General features: G+C 44.7%; 1 protein-coding gene across 3 annotated transcripts in view; it reads right to left on the bottom strand.

Annotated features, from left to right (window-relative positions):
• Positions 1-7,326: 7,326 nt before the first annotated feature.
• CMBL (carboxymethylenebutenolidase homolog) overlaps positions 7,327-17,511 on the bottom strand; it is a 38,395-nt gene continuing 28,210 nt past the window's right edge. For all 3 annotated transcript variants that reach the window (XM_040434365.1, XM_040434364.1, XM_040434363.1), the window contains exons 4-6: positions 16,892-17,034; positions 15,465-15,556; positions 7,327-7,633 (exon numbers count right to left, since the gene is read on the bottom strand). In XM_040434365.1, the coding sequence (XP_040290299.1) occupies positions 7,451-7,633; positions 15,465-15,556; positions 16,892-17,034 (418 nt within the window). In that variant the 3' untranslated portion in view covers positions 7,327-7,450. The remainder of the gene's footprint in view (positions 7,634-15,464; positions 15,557-16,891; positions 17,035-17,511) is intronic.

Below are 17,511 nucleotides of genomic sequence, written 5' to 3'. Positions count from 1 at the left end.
GCTCTCCCCCACCCCAGAGCCAGCAGCTCTCTCCCACCCCAGAGCCAGCAGCTCTCTCCCACCCCAGAGCCAGCAGCTCTCTCCCACCCCAGAGCCAGCAGCTCTCTCCCACCCCAGAGCCAGCAGCTCTCTCCCACCCCAGAGCCAGCAGCTCTCTCCCACCCCAGAGCCAGCAGCTCTCTCCCACCCCAGAGCCAGCAGCTCTCTCCCACCCCAGAGCCAGCAGCTCTCTCCCACCCCAGAGCCAGCAGCTCTCTCCCACCCCAGAGCCAGCAGCTCTCTCCCACCCCAGAGCCAGCAGCTCTCTCCCACCCCAGAGCCAGCAGCTCTCTCCCACCCCAGAGCCAGCAGCTCTCTCCCACCCCAGAGCCAGCAGCTCTCTCCCACCCCAGAGCCAGCAGCTCTCTCCCACCCCAGAGCCAGCAGCTCTCTCCCACCCCAGAGCCAGCAGCTCTCTCCCACCCCAGAGCCAGCAGCTCTCTCCCACCCCAGAGCCAGCAGCTCTCTCCCACCCCAGAGCCAGCAGCTCTTCCCCCCCCCCCCCACCCCAGAGCCAGCAGCTCTTTCCCCCACCCCAGAGCCAGCAGCTCTCCCCCCTTGTGAAATCATCTCCCCCCACTGCTCCTCCTGACACCCGGAGTGCACAGCGTCATTGGTTGCTAATACGCTGTGCACTCCGGGTGCCTGGCCTTAGTCGCACCAACTTACCTTTCCAGCAGGGCGCCATCGCCGCCATCGTTCCACGCTGCTCTGCGTCTGACGTCACACAGCGCGTCAGGTCACGGCGTGCGTACGCCATGAGGTCAGTGCAGCGCGGGACCATGGATGTGCTGTGGAGTGTCCGGAGGCCCCCTGCTGGAAAGGTGAGTATTGCCGGCCAGCGGGAGACCACGGAGCGGGAGTAATGGCAAGCGCTCCACTCCCACTCCGTGGTCAGGTGACGCTAACGAATCTTCGATGCAAAAAATTTGCATCGAGGATTATTTTGTGTTGAATTACTCGATTCAATCGAGTAATCGTTTCAGCCCTAGAGGAAACACCAAACTAACAACCAGGAGGGAAAGGGAAAGCCACTAGGCCTCAACGCTAGGGAAAGGAAAAGGTCACCTCTTAGTAACCCTACTCCTGGCCCTGACTCCAAACCGCATGGGCACCCCTTGAAGGTAGAAATACCCATACCCTGGAACTTGGGACCCTGGAGACCATAGAGAGCTCTAAGAATATTGTCAGGGATGAGGCAACCCATTCCTTTCCTGATGAAGGACCAGGCATCTCCCTGAGGCCCAGTAACAAAAAGCAAGGAAGGGAAATCAAAACACAAGCAAACGCGACACTTAACTTCTGTAGTGATGGAAGAGCAGGAACACTAGAGACAACCTCACACCAGCTCTGCCAAACCCAAATGAAGCTATATACCGCACAGTCAGAAGGGTGGAGCAACACTAAATAGGGTAGAGTAATGAGTACTAAGCTACACCTGACACAGGGGATGAGGTCACAAACAAACACTGAATAAAGAGTAATCAAAGAGGCTTTTAGATTCATCCACGCTCCGCCAGTCTCCTTGATCTCCTGACATCTGTCACAGAAGGAACTGTGAAAATCTTTTGATCAAAACACATCTGTGCACACATACCCAGTTCCACGGTGGTGTCAGGTCAGGCAAGTGTAACATCCCAGAGTATGTCACTAAAACTCTTTCACCCTGCTTTATAATGTTAGGTGTACATGTGTATTTCCATCTGATGTAATATAACCGTGCATTACCAATGTATGTATTTCTATGCCTGTATTTTATATATTTGCTGTAGTTCTCAATGTACACCAGCAGGTGGCAGCAATATGTAGGCAGACCATAGCTAGTTAATAGACCTAGACTGGAATAGGAGGAGGAGTGGAATGTTCCCACATCCTACTTCAGAGGGAGGAAAGAAAGTTCTAGGCAGTGTAACCAGCCCCCCTGTTGGGGTAGGCTGTGTTAGTAGGAGCTCCCAGAAACAGGGACCCCAACCAAGGATCCAAGCCTCTGATGAGGTCCCAGCCTGAGTCCCTTACCTCAGCTGGTAGACCAAGGAAGCAGCCAACTACAGAACTATCAGATCTCCAGGAAGCCACCATCATACCCTGCGAGCAATCCTATAAGTAAAGATTCCAAGACAAGGAGAAGATAAGTACCTCTACAGCTAGTCAGACCCAAACCAAGCACACCACAGACAGAGCAGAAGAGGGACAGAGAGGGACATTGGGGGCTAAAGCTGTAATGAAATGAATCAGTATGTGGCTTATTGTGCTGTTTAAAGTACATTAGCATATGGTAAGGTACAGTGGTCATTTCTCTTAACTGTTATGGCTATGCCATGTTGCCATGAGGATAAAGTCTAGCAGAGACGACATGAAACAAAGTGGCACTACACTTTCCGAGCGTCGCTACCATGTTGTTCTACTGTTTTTTTTGTTTTGTTTTTATAGATAGAATGATTGGACCACCGCTGACTGGACACTGGCATATCTTAATGATGAGCCACAAATATCTTTGTGAGCCAACCCCTTAAAGGAAAACTCATCCTCTTAGGCCTCTTTCACACGGGCGAGTTTTCCGCGCGGGTGCAATGCGTGAAGTGATCGCATTGCACCCGCACTGAATCCGGACCCATTAATTTCTATGGGGCTGTGGACATGAGCGGTGATTTTCGCGCATCACTTGTGCGTTGCGTGAAAATCGCAGCATGCTCTATATTGTGCGTTTTTCACGCAATGCAGGCCCCATAGAAGTGAATGGGGCCGTGTGAAAATCGCAAGCATCCGCAAGGAAGTGTGGATGTGGTGCGATTTTCACGCATGGTTCCTAGGTGACGATTGGGATGGGGACATGGTTATAAGGGTAAATAATAGCATTCTTAATACAGAATGCAAAGTAAATTAGGGATGGAGGGGTTAAAAAAAAATTAAAAATAATTAAACTCACCTCATCCACTTGTTCGCCCATCCCGGCTTCTCTTCTTTCTTCTTCTTTGAGGACCTGGGAGAAAAGGACCTTTGGTGACATCACTGCGCTCATCACATGGTCCATCACATGATCCATCACCATGGTGATGAGCCATGTGATGAGCGCAGTGACGTCACCAAAGGTCCTTTTCTCTTAGGTCCTCAAAGAAGAATAAAGAAGAGAAGCCGGGCTGCGCGAATAAGTGGATGAGGTGAGTTAAATTATTATTTTATTTTTTTTGACCCCTCCATCCCTATTTTACTATGCATTCTGTATTAAGAATGCTATTATTTTCCCTTATAACCATGTTATAAGAAGAAGTCCGGGTTCGGGTACCAAACAGGCCGATTTTTTTCTCATGCGCATGCAAAATGCATTAAAAAGCTTTGCACTCGTGGGGAAAAATCGCGCATTTTTCCGCAACGCACCCGCAACGCCCGTGTGAAAGAGGCCTTAGAGAACAATCTCAGATTCATTTCACAATGTAAAATGATGGGAGCAAATGACAAGAACAAACTCATTCCACAGGAGGTGTCTTTACTAACTGAGACTATGAAAACTGGAGGGGGGGGGGGGGGCAGATGCACAAATTGGAGCATTGTTAAAAAAAAAATGAACATTCATTATCATTCTGACCTGTAGTTCTGAAAAGTATACAGCTGTGAAATAATATAAAATATAAAACATGGTGTTCAAATTTCGAATGTGTTTCGTCTGTGTATAGATACACAAATAAAAATAATCTTTTATATGTAAGGTGAATACATTAGTATTAGTTCCTAATACCTACTAGAATTCTATACAAAGAAATATTGTTTGATGCGGGACCAGGAGGAAAGTGTAAAAATTACAGGAAAATCCTTATTTGACCTACATCAGTTTACAGGAGACAGTTTTAGTTTAGTGGTGGTATGGTGCCACCATGTGGTGAAAATATTCTTCAGCAGGCAAAGTGAGTTATAAAGATTTCAGCTCCTGTTTTATACGTTTTCCCATCCACCAGATATTTTATTATACATAAGAAGCAAAAATAAAAAATATTTTGGTTCAATTGTTATTTTTATATTTCAGTAGTTCTAAAGCATGATAACAAGCAGAACCTAAACACTATTGAAAAGGAGCAATTACTAACCTGTTGCAATTTCTGCCCGGAAAACACTGATGTGTCTGGACATCCATATGGCATTCGGATATATCAGTTTTTTTCCGGACCCATTCATTTGAGTGAATGACTTTCGCATGAAAAATGCCCAAGAATGCTGCACGCAAAGACTTTCTTGGTCTGTGTCGATTGCACCTTTTACTTTAATAGGTCCATATGCTATGCAGTTGCAGTCCGGACAGCCTACTGATGGAAATTGCTGTTTGAATCAAGCCTTAAATGTGGGCTATGAATTATATTCTGTGCTTGGGCCACAGGTATTTTTCAGCGCTGCTGGAGAGGTATTTTGTGCTGCACTATGGTGTTTGTTTGGTGCTGATTATTTTTTGATAACTGTGGCACTGGTACTGCTGAAGAGCACTGTGGTATTTGGCACTACTGAAGAGCTATTTTATGCTGCAATGTGGTATTTGGTTGTTGCTGCCAGGAATGCATTTTGGCACTTTTGAAGAAGTATTTTGTGCTGCACTGTGGTATTTGGCACTTCTGGGAGCTATTTTGCGCTGCACTATGGTATTTGGTTGGTTCTGCCGGAAAAGTATTTTGGCACTTTTGGGGAGGTATTTTGTGCTGCACTGTGGCATTTGGTTGGTGCTGCCAGGATAGTATTCAGGCACTTTTTTTCCAGTGCGCAGCCTGGCCGGGAGAAGATGTCAATCAAGATGAAGCCCACCCCCAGCCAGAATCCAGGAAGTGAACGGCGCGCCGGCAGCAGGTAAGTATGAAAAGGCGCCATGGGAGTACCCCTTTAATTTTGGTTATTGGAATTGACATTGTAGAAAGTGCTGGGACCTAGAGTGAATATGAGGCCTACACACTATGCTTCCATTGTGGGCACCATTATTGCCAGGTAGATTCTGCATTTTCTAGCGGAGCTCCTCTGGAGAAACCTGGCTGCACATCTAGGTCGATAATTCAGAAACCTGGCTATGGAGAACTGCCACAGCTATTTGTCATACATATTTTCCTGGTACAGGTTGTATGTCTACTGTCTGTGTGTGCTAGACATATGATTCATGATGTAAATGGACATTTTTTTTTTTTTTTTACCAAGCCTGTATCATTTTAAGACCTGGTCAGAAAAGTTGACACCACTCATAGGCCTTTGGCTTTCTTTCAGAGGCATTGTCTGTATGTTAGTTATGTGTACATAATCTTTTTGTCTTTATACTGTAGTGGTAACAGATTTCCACTATTGAGACAAATGTTTCACCTTTTTTTCAATCTCTGGGCAATCAAACCCCCTTTGATTATGCCAGGCTGTCCCACAGGCCCTGTGCTTCTTGTAGCCTTTTGAAATGGGTTACATTGATTGAGAAGGTATCTATATACAAAGTATACCAATTCCCTAAAGGGCCTAATAATTTCCAGGTAGGATTGCTGTTGTATAGCTGCTTGTTCTCACAGGTCATGGAAAGCTTTGTTCTGCATTTGACATATTTAGAAGGGTGAACTAAGTGAAATAAACTTGAGGTGAATATTTATAAAGACTTTTCGGGAATTATGAGGTCACATCTTGTTATGATTGTTGTAAAAATGTTAGGAACATTTTATACTGCATGCTCGGTATGTGTTACAGCAGTGGGTGTGGAACCACTGTGCCAACCAACTGGTTTGTTTTTGGGCTAGACCTATGAGCGTTATCCAGGCACTTCCCTGGTAATTACCCTTTAACACCAATACAGGGATCTGGACTTCGCTGCAGAGAACCACCAGACCGCTTTCTCTTGGAATAATCCTGATTTGATTAGCAGCTGACCCACGGGGGTCAGAAAGACTGGTAACAACAAGGACAGGTGCATTCTGCGATCTTCCTAAGCCCTTAAACTGATGTTAAAATTGAGAGATTAGCAAACATGTCCTACCAGGAGGACATGTCTGAGCCCGAGGACCGCGCCAAGGTTTCTCAAGTAGCTCGGGTCCTAACACTCACCTACCTGAGTCGTATGAGCAATACCAGGGACCAGTGGGCGAATTACAGGAGTGTGAGGACCGACTCACAGACAACTCACCAGTTAACTCCAGCATCTACCATGCTAGCAATGGGAGGAGGGAGGAGTCTGTGAGTTCCACTCAAGACTGGCTGGTATGTCCCAGGCCTCACAGGTTCACCTCTTGCTGGGGATTGCCATTAGCAACGGGCCACAAGTGCAAGATTTTCTCCCCTGTATATATATGCACAACTGCATATGGGTTTGAGCACTTCCTGCCTGTTTAACACCACGCTATTCTTGTTAGTTTGCTTGTATATGGAGGTGTATAAACTCCATTTTAAATGTGTCTGTTTTCCATCCACAGGCTACATTTAGGTGCACCTGTGAAGCCTGGGCCATACCAACCAGTCTTGAGTAGGACTCGCAGACTCCTCCCTCCTCCCATTGCTAACATGGTAGATGCTGGAGTTAACTGGTGAGTTGTCTGTGAGTCGGTCCTCACACTGATGTAATTCGCCCACTGGCCCCTGGTATTACCCATACGGCTCAGGTAGGTGAGTGTTAGGCCCCGAGCTACTTGAGAAACCTTGGAGGGCATGGCAGGGCACCAAGGCTTTAAGTAAAACCATAGTCAACAGACCAAGGTCAGGCAGGCAGTGTTCATGCAAATATAAGAAACAGAACTGAGGTCAGGACAGGCAGCACAGAGTTGATACAGGAAATCAGGCACTGGTCAGGTCAGGAAGAAGAGGAGTCAGGACACGGGCAAAGGGCGGTACATGGGCGGACAACAACAAAAACTACTTTTCTAGGAAATAGTAAACTAGGGATCTAAGTACCATAAAAAAAAAATCAAAAGGTTGCCAGCCATTGGTTGGTGAAGACTGGAACATGTGCACACTGGCCCTTTAAGAGTTAGAGGGGGAGAGCACACGCTGGGAACAGGCTGGCTTGCAGAGCAGACCCGTTGGCCAGATCTCGCCAGGGGAGAGCAGTTGGAGGTGGGTTCAGCCTGCTGTTTGAGTTTATCAGAGCAAGTACAATTAATATAGAAAAACAAAAATGCCCATGTAAAAAGACTCGTAAAGAATGAGGATACTTATATAGATGCACTAATGGAATAAAGTGCGGAAGTAAAGTGAGTCTGTTCTAGATTGTAAGTTACAAATAGGTTATAATTATGGATATTATTGTATGCACAATGAACATTATTTTTAGATGTATCACAAAAAAAAGATATTAAGGCGAATGCAGGCAAGGTGAGTTTAATTGCTGTCAATTTGACAAACTATTCTTTGATGTTATAATTTTAACGATCTCATTAAAAAAATTATATTAATGTAATATATCTGGCAACAGTCTGGTGAATTAGTTTACATATTTCTTCAGCCAATCAAGCATGTCCTTCCTTGCTTCTAGAATGTATGGCTTGTCATCAGGGTTGATGTCCTCTTTCTTCCGATGGGCAAACCCATGAGTTTGCTTTGGATAGACCTTAACTTTATAGTCAACCTTGGAATGCTCTTTAAGTTTTTCATCCAGAGATTTTACCTGCAAGAGAAGAGAAAACTTAAACATGGTCAGCTTATTGGCCTCGGCTTTATCCATAAAAAAGTTCCTCTTTTGAAATCCCCGTAACTGTCACTTCCTGGTGCACAGAAACGGCAGTGAGTAGCCACGTGTGGATTAGGCCTACGGAATGGAGCTACTTCCTGTGTGGATCAGAGGAGTGGCAAAATGCAAACCGGCAGAAGTTTGACGGTCAGCCAATAGCAAAATCTGCCATGTGAATATAGACCTAGTGTCTGTGAACCTTTGTTCATGCTGAAAAGCCAGCTTAAGGTTTATGCAAATTATCATCCTGGGAAACATAATCCTTGTATTGGCTACTTGCCCCAAGTTTATATCGTGCGGTTTTCCTAGATTATATTGATTGGTGATGGTGATGGTCTCACACTCAGCTGTTTGAAAAGGATTCCCGGGGGCGGGAAGGCGGTGGTGCAGTTGCCCAGGGCACCAAATTGCAGGGGATGCCAGGCAGCAGGGTCACTTCCTAGGCAGCCAGTTCGATGAGGGCCACGGGAGCCTCCCGTCCCCTCCTTTCTGCTTCATAGGCGTCAGGCCACTAGGGGGCATTACTACTAATGGGGTTGCTATTTGTAGTACTGTAGGGAACACTATTACCATTAAGGACAGTTTGGGAGCATATTATTATGGGGGAGTATCTGTATGGAACTAGCAGAGTATTGGGGGGTAGCAGCAGGATGACAGTGTTGAGGAACCAGGAGGGGTAGGATGATAGTAAAGTGAGGAATCTAAAATGTATTGTGTGATAAGCTCTGCAGTGACAAGACGCAGCTGAAAGAAGGTATCATATATATTATTTCTGAATAGAGACATTGAGGAAAGAGTCCACATCAGAGGAGACGTCACTGGATGTAAGAGGTATGTGGTGCTGTATTGTAATGTCCATCTAAATATCTCTTTCACGGTAGGGTTAGAGGGGGTGGGGGTAGATTGGAAATTATGCCCACACTGCAGCAGCCTGGCCCCAGATTTTAGGTCACACTGTGCGTGTTCTGAATTCTAGGGCCTCCCACCCATCTACTACACTATCTGTACTGAGTTATCACTGTTTTCTGTGGTGCTACATAGTACTGCAGGTGACCTGTACTACAATATGTGTAAAAAGGTGCATGTTCACAGGTTGGGGGGCGTAATACTTGGCTTTCCCTGGGCGCTGGCAACCCATGCTATGACATTGTGGAGGGGCGCTGTGGCCTTTCATTGTCTACATCTGTCCATACCCAGGAATGCCATACACATAGTACCTGCTATTCTTATGAATAGTGTTAAGCAAAGCGAAGCATCCAAAGTGGAATTTGGTCCGAAGTTTCGGAAATCTTCCATTTGCAACGAAGCCGAATTTCCTCGTGCTTTGTTGTAAAATTATTTTTATAGTTTTTTATCCTGGACAATACACTAAATCATAGAAGTTGGTACATCATACATTGTAGCAATCAAGTGCTTAGCGTTGCTATTAGGTATCAGTACAGTAAGGTATCAGAGTGCATTAACAGAATACAATTACAGAAATCTGTACATAGCTACAGTGGGGGAAATAATTATTTGACCCCTCACTGATTTTGTAAGTTTGTCCAATGACAAAGAAATGAAAAGTCTCAGAACAGTATCATTTCAATGGTAGGTTTATTGTAACAGTGGCAGATAGCACATCAAAAGGAAAATCGAAAAAATAACTTTAAATAAAAGATAGCAACTGATTTGCATTTCATTGAGTGAAATAAGTATTTGAACCCTCTAACAAAAAAAGACTTAATACTTGGTGGAAAAACCCTTGTTTGCAAGCACAGAGGTCAAACGTTTCTTGTAATTGATGACCAAGTTTGCGCACATTTTAGGAGGAATGTTGGTCCACTCCTCTTTGCAGATCATCTCTAAATCCCTAAGGTTTCGAGGCTGTCTCTGTGCAACTCTGAGCTTGAGCTCCCTCCATAGGTTTTCGATTGGATTAAGGTCCGGAGACTGACTAGGCCACTCCATGACCTTAATGTGCTTCTTCTTGAGCCACTCCTTTGTTGCCTTTGCTGTATGTTTTGGGTCATTGTCGTGCTGGAACACCCATCCACGACCCATTTTCAGTTTCCTGGCAGAGGGAAGGAGGTTGTCGCTCAGGATTTCACGATACACGGCTCCGTCCATTTTCCCGTTTATGAGAATAAGTTGTCCTGTGCCCTTAGCAGAAAAACACCCCCAAAGCAAAATGTTTCCACCCCCATGCTTGACGGTGGGGACGGTGTTTTGGGGGTCATAGGCAGCATTTTTCTTCCTCCAAACACAGCGAGTTGAGTTAATGCCAAAGAGCTCTATTTTGGTCTCATCAGACCACAGCACCTTCTCCCAGTCACTCTCTGAATCATTCAGGTGTTCATTGGCAAACTTCAGACGGGCCTGCACATGTGCCTTCCTGAGCAGGGGGACCTTGCGAGCCCTGCAGGATTTTAATCCATTGCGGTGTAATGTGTTTCCAATGGTTTTCTTGGTGACTGTGGTCCCTGCTAATTTGAGGTCATTAACTAACTCCTCCCGTGTAGTTCTAGGATGCTTTTTCACCTTTCTCAGAACCATTGACACCCCACGAGGTGAGATCTTGCGTGGAGCCCCAGAGCGAGGTCGATTGATGGTCATTTTGTGCTCCTTCCATTTTCGAACAATCGCACCAACAGTTGTCACCTTCTCTCCCAGCTTCTTGCTAATGGTTTTGTAGCCCATTCCAGCCTTGTGCAGGTCTACAATTTTGTCTCTGACATCCTTGGACAGCTCTTTGGTCTTTCCCATGTTGGAGAGTTTGGAGTCTGCTTGATTGATTGATTCTGTGGACAGGTGTCTTTTATACAGGTGACTAGTTAAGACAGGTGTCCTTAATGAGGGTGACTAATTGAGTAGAAGTGTCTAACCACTCTGTGGGAGCCAGAACTCTTAATGGTTGGTAGGGGTTCAAATACTTATTTCACTCAATGAAATGCAAATCAGTTGCTATCTTTTATTTAAAGTTATTTTTTCGATTTTCCTTTTGATGTGCTATCTGCCACTGTTACAATAAACCTACCATTGAAATGATACTGTTCTGAGACTTTTCATTTCTTTGTCATTGGACAAACTTACAAAATCAGTGAGGGGTTAAATAATTATTTCCCCCACTGTATATAACATTACAATATTGCAGTATAGTAAGGGTACTTTCACACTTGCGGCAGGACGGATCCGACATGCTGTTCACCATGTCGGATCAGTCCTGCGGCTGTTTCGCCGTGCCCCCGCTCCATCCCCATTGACTATAATGGGGACGGGGGCGGAGCTCCGGCGCAGCACGGCGGTGCACGGAGAAAGCCGCCGGACTAAAAAACCTGACATTCAGTAATTTTAGTCCGGCGGCCTTAAGCCGTGCACCGCCGGAGCTCCGCCCCCGTCCCCATTATAGTCAATGGGGACGGAGCGGCGGCCCGGGGGCACGGCGAAACAGCCGCAGGACGGATCCGACATGGTGAACAGCATGTCGGATCCGTCCTGCCGCAAGTGTGAAACTAGCCTTACATGAACAGTTATGAACAATGTCGGGAGAAGTCTAGGAGTAAGAGGGGGGGGAGGGGTATGGAACAGATCAGTCGCAGGAGTGAGCGGTCCAAAGGCAAGTTTTGATTGAATGTAAAGTACTGCCACAGATACGGCACTACATGAGTCAATTCACATGGGGAAAGAGACCATGTAAAAAAGTGATTTAACTAGAATAGAGCCATTCGCTTAATATTTTACTGGTATTCGGAGGGGGGATCTATTTTTACACCAAAAAGCATATAAAGTGCTGGGAACCATCTACTTATTATAATCTCTGCCATTAGTTGTTGGAGAATTTCCTGTAATTTTTCCAGGGTCCCCAAATATTTTCAAATCTATGAGTAGTACGGGAGTCCCAGTGTGCTATTTGCTCAAGGCGATATAATTGATCACACTTCTGTATCCAATGTGGCTTTGTGGGTGGATCATAGATTTCCAATTCACCGCAATTAATAGCCTAGCCGCCGCTAACAGAATATTGCAAAGGGTGCGAGTGTGCCTTGAGCACTGAATATCACTTTATATCCCAAAAAGGCACAATTTCGGGGATGGCGTAATGGTAATCATACTGAGGTCAGAAATGGTTTTACATACAAATTGCCAGTAAGGCTTTATCTTATCACAGGACCACCAAATATCACCATGAGTGCCCACTTCACCCCGACACCTCCAGCACTCTGCAGCGCAGTCTGGGAACATGCTGCTGAGACGATACGGTGTGTCGTACCATCGTGTTAATAACTTATAACTGTTTTCCTGTAGTTTGGCACACCTGGACACCCTGGATGGGTTTGATAATGCATTTTTGACTTCGTTGGGGGGGAATGTGATATTTAAATCTTTTTCCCATCGGGTAATACAAGGTTGGGTGTCATATCCCATTAGAGTTTCCTCGTGCTTTGTGGTCACAAATCAGGTTTTCCTAAAATGGCCGATCCAGCCAATTCACAGATAGCCATCCCCTGTGATGTCACAACCCTGATCCCGCGCAGTCACCGTCATTTCACTGTGAGCTAAGCATAGGGAGAGACGTGGCAAGCTAGGGACAGTGTTGCTGAAAACTGTTTTAAAAAGGAATATTGGAGAGGGAGAGTGCAGGGAGATCATAGGGAGAGTTTTTGGAGACTGTAGGGAGACATCCGGGAGACTGCCGGTTGAGTGTAATCACCTTTTGCATCACATTATAGTGCACCCACATTCAGAGTTAATTCCTTATTTTAGTGATACAGTTAGTGTGCTGAGTATATAACGCAGATGTAATCGCCGCGTGCATCGCGTTCTAGTGCACCCACGTACAGAATTAATCCCTTATTTTAGTATTTACAGTTACATTGCGTCCGTATTCCAGGACGGTGTGATATTTTATTTTGCCCTGTACAGTGGAACTAAATTGATTATAGCGAATGCCTTCTGTTAGCTGTTGCGTTACATAGCGTCAGTATTAGGCCACGGTTAAATATTTCGCCCTGTACATGTGTGCAGTGGAACTAAATTGATTATAGCAAATACCTTCTATCAGCTGTGACGTTACATAGCGTCAGTATGACACCATGGTTAAAGAAGTTGCCATGTACATGTTAGAGGTTCTGCTGTGGACTCCTTTTGGTGTGCAACTCCCAATGATGGGAGCATTTGTGGAAGCACGTGTTGTGAGAGGTCAGGGACGTGCGCAAGAGACAGGTGAGAGTGACACAAGTGACTCACAAATAGGGTTGAGCGAATCGTTTCGGATTGCTGTAAAATGTATACCGGCATGTTTTTTTTATTAAATTTCAGCAAATATCATGAGACTTACTTTGTCTCCCCTCTATCATGTGTCACTTCATTTATTTGCATAAATTACTGTATCAAAATACAAAGCGACACTCGGCTTCGTGCCTCATTAATAAAGCCGAGTTCAGCTTAAAGGGGTTCTGCAGTTTGTCAAACAGCTGATCGGCGGGGATCCCGGGTGTTGGACCCTCGCCGATCAGATGCTGATGATCTATCCAGAGGATAGATCATCAGTTTAAACAAACTGCAGAACCCCTTTAACATAGTTTTTAAAAGAATCGGGTTCGGATACAGCAATCCGAACCCGATTTACTCAACCCTACTCGCAAACAGATGTAGAAGATGATGTAGCTGATGGCACATGGGAGCTGGATGAAGAGTGGACACCTTCTCCTCATCACTTGTTTTGACAACAATCGATTACCGAGGTGATTGCAAAAGGATAACAGTATGTGTGCACTCATCCAACAGCACAGAAGATGAATGTGCACCTGGCCAAGTTGCTGGTACTACAGTCCTTCCATTTCCATGTAGTTGACTATGGAAGTGGTATGTAGTAAAATATGGAAACCATTCTTTTTTATGCACCCCCTAGGTAGGCCAGGTCTTAATGATGACCATCCTCATCTTTTGCTGGCTTTACTTCTTCTAAATCATCCTTTGCGGTCTCCATGTCCGAGAAAAGTCAGCAAGATGCAGAGAGAGGAGGAGCTCGATGTTCCTGGATGACATATCATCGTTATTAGATGATATGGAAAAGGAGGAAAAGCAGATGGCAGAAGAAGGGTCTCCCACCTGTAGTGCAGGAGAGCGGTTGGGGTTGGAGAAGTGGGTTCGCAATTGGGAAAGGGGGGATGCTTTCTTCTTTTGTCACTCTGGGAATGCGCCATGATCATTTTTTTTTTTCTCTTCTTTTATTGGTTTGTTGGATCCAACTGCTGGTCACCTGCTGCGTCACAAGGTACTCTTCATATGTAGTTTCAGGATGGAAGGGCTAGAGGTAAGTGTAACTTCAATTATTAGATAAAATGTATATAGTGGTCAACTATTGGCCCCATGTGGCCTGTTTATGTAATTCTCATACATAAGGGCCATTTTCAGGGAATTGCAGGCCACAGCAGCAATAATTTGCATATTGTGCCATGCACCTAATCTGCCACAATATATGGCTAACATATATGACAGCTACTAGTTTTTAGACTCCTGTCCCTTATCGCAATAATCCAGCGCCCATGTTTGATCCATCCACCATGTTAGGCCCATCTGGTTTTAACCCCAATACATTTTTGCAGCGAAATACCATCCGGTTCATAGTAAATATTTGTATTTTTTCGATTTTACACTTATATGGAAATCATTCTTTTTTTAAAGGGATTCATGTGTACAGTGTTAAAAAAATTATTTGTGTTCGTTCAGTACAGAACAGAGCCTTACAATTTTAAGGTGTACATTTTTATATTTATTCTCAGTCCATTTTTGAAAGTTCTTGATTGTTTGCATTGTTTTCAGACCATATAGTACAGGGCCCATTTTTGGCTTTGCATTTTTTCCTGCCAACATTCCAATAGCCATAACTTTTTTAATTTTCAATTTATATAGACATATGAGAGTTGTACTAGTTAAGGGTACCTTTCAATTTACCATGTCTGTTATTGGAAAATGGAAAAAAATTCTTTGTGTGGTTAAATTGAAGGAAAAAAAACTATAACATAACTTTTTTATATTTCGGTCTACAGAGCTATATGGAGGGCTTGTTTTTGCAGGGCGACATTTAGATTTTATTGGTACAACTTTTTGATCATTGTTATAGCAGAGGGGAAAGTGGTGAAATATACACACATGACAGCTTATTCTGAAAACTTATCATGAAAACTTATCATTTATCATGTAGACAAAGTTAATTGCAATTTTTCCTATAATGTGCAAGCACGGCCATTGTTGCTGGATTGCAGGATGCTCATAATCCCTGGAAACAAGCAGTGTATAATGTTGAAAAAAATTAATAAAAGGGGTTTTCCATCTTAGACAATGGGGGCTTATCGCTAGGATATGCCCTCATTGTCTCACAGGTGCGGGTCCCACCACTGGGACCTGCACCTATATCGAGAATGGAGCGGGGAGCGCTGTGGCTGGAGGACCTCAGATTTCCCGGGGTCCGTCCACCACAAAGCGCTAATCCCCGCCTCTCCCATAGAAGTGAATGGGAGCGTGCGCCCTCCTTTACTTTCGGGGCTACGTTCTCGATATAGGTGCGGGTCCCAGCGGTGGGACCCGTACCTATAAGACAATGGAGGCATATCCTAGCGATATGCCCCCATTGTCTGAGATGAGAAACCCCCTTTAAGCCAACAAAGGAGACAATATGGATAATGACTATACATTAGTAAATGCATTGTATTAACATGTATTTCAACATGATACATGCCATTTACTGTCAGTGAGACAACCCCTTTAATATTACAAATACACTTACCTGTTCTAGTGGTATGATGGGATCATTCTCGGCAAAAATGAACAGCGTTGGATTAAGCAAATTATAGTTATCACCTTCTTCCCGGACTATACCTGATAAGAATAATAAACATGTATTAAAAGGGAATTCTGAGCTCTGAAGTCTGTCTTAAATGGGTTATTCCATGACTAATGTAAAAAATGAAAATCAGACATCATATAGTACATGACAATCTCATTCTAACAAAAACTCTCAATGTGATATTGCTGTCCTATTTAGTATAGGTCATCAATATTCTGACACTGCAGAACCTCATTTTGAAGTACTGTAAGTCTGTAGATGGTGCCATGCATCTGCTTTATCACAGTGGCTCATGCTGGTTCATAAGTGATAACCGAGACAGAATTTTAGGCCAGAATTGTGGCAAAAGATGTGACCATGCCCCCTTCCCACAAAGCCACATCCCTTTATCAGTTAAAGGGAATCTGTCACCACATACCTTGAAATAAATCCAGTTGACATGCGATTGTCAGCAGATTATAACGCTCTATGTCCCATCTTAATATGTGTCCCAAATCCGGAGAAATAAGCCTTTTCATTTTATGCAAATTAGCAAAGAGGGCATTGCCAGTGCATCTGAGGCTTCGCTCATTTTCTATGCCAGCTGCCCCCCACAGCTTTCACTAACAGGGACAGGCAGTGTAGATGTAATCATGCCTGGCCCTGAAATCTTGCAGCTGCGTTTGCACCTCTGTGATCGCCGCACGCCCTTTACAGTTTCCATTCACCCAGCGAGCTCCAGTACTGTACTGCGTGTGTACTGATCACAGAGGCGCATGCACAGCTATGAGATTTCAGGGCCAGATGTGATTACGATTACACTGCCTGGACCTGTCAGTCACAACGTCCTGGCTGACTGACAACGTCCTGGCTGCACCAGGGACTAATCTGCATAAAATTAAAAGGCTTATTTCTTTAGATTTGGGCCACAAATTAAGATAGGGCAAAGAGCATTAGAATCTGCTAACAAGCGCACATCCCCCATGTCAGCTGCTTTTATTTCAAGGTATGTGGTAACAGATTCCCTTTAAAGGGGTTCTCTGGGCTTTTAATATTGATGACCTATCCTCAGGATAGGTCATCAATATCAGATAGGCAGGGGTCCGACACCTGGCACCCCCGCTGGTCAGCTGCATTAGATGACGGTGCGCTCAGTGTGCACGTGCTGTCTCCAGTCTCTCTTCCTGCTCGCCGCTGCTTTGTCATAGACATAGCAGCAGCAGATAGAGATAATGGAGACGGCACGTGTACACTGCGCAAACTGCTCCACATTTTGGAGCCATTTATGACAGAATATTGGTGCACTCACATTGGTAAATGGGGGCCATGGTGTCTATATACTGTATTTTTTCTTTCAATAAATTTGGATATATTGGATAACAATTTACCATAAAATGCCACTCCAGCCTTTAGTTCAGGATATTTTAGCATGAGATAATGGGTTACAATGCCACCCCAGCAAAATCCAATCACTCCAATACTTTTTGCTTGACACTGCTCCTTTAAATATCTCAGCACAGCATCGGCCTCCCTGAAAAACAAATGAAAATTGTTAAGAGAAATATGTGGCCAATAATTCCCTTGATTCAGATCTATCAGTTTACAGGGGTTTTCCAAGTGTGTTTCACTTCAGTATCTGATCAATGGGAGTCCGACCGGACTCCCGCCGATCAGCTGTTTGAGAACTCACAGTAGCGCCACGGCCTTCTCTCTGCTTAAAAGCACAGCGCCGTACATTGTATAATGGCTGTGCTTGGTATCGCAGCCCAGCCCCATTCACTTCAACGAGGCTGAGCTGCGCCTAGCCCATGTGACCAATGAACGTGTCGTCACAGGCCTAGGAAAAGCTGGAGAAGGCAGCGTTTTTATTGCGAGTGCTGCCGATTGGCAGGAGTCCTTTGTATCAAACCACCACTGATCAGAGACTAATGAGTCCATATCCAGATTATAGATCATCAGTTAAAAACACTTGGAAAATATCTATAATATGCTGTCGTATGCAAGAGCA

Source organism: Bufo bufo, chromosome 5, assembly GCF_905171765.1.
Source record: "Bufo bufo chromosome 5, aBufBuf1.1, whole genome shotgun sequence".
NCBI lineage: Eukaryota > Metazoa > Chordata > Amphibia > Anura > Bufonidae > Bufo > Bufo bufo.
The sequence above is the reverse complement of the archived record's forward strand: the minus strand, read 5'-3'. Positions and strand labels throughout refer to the sequence as shown.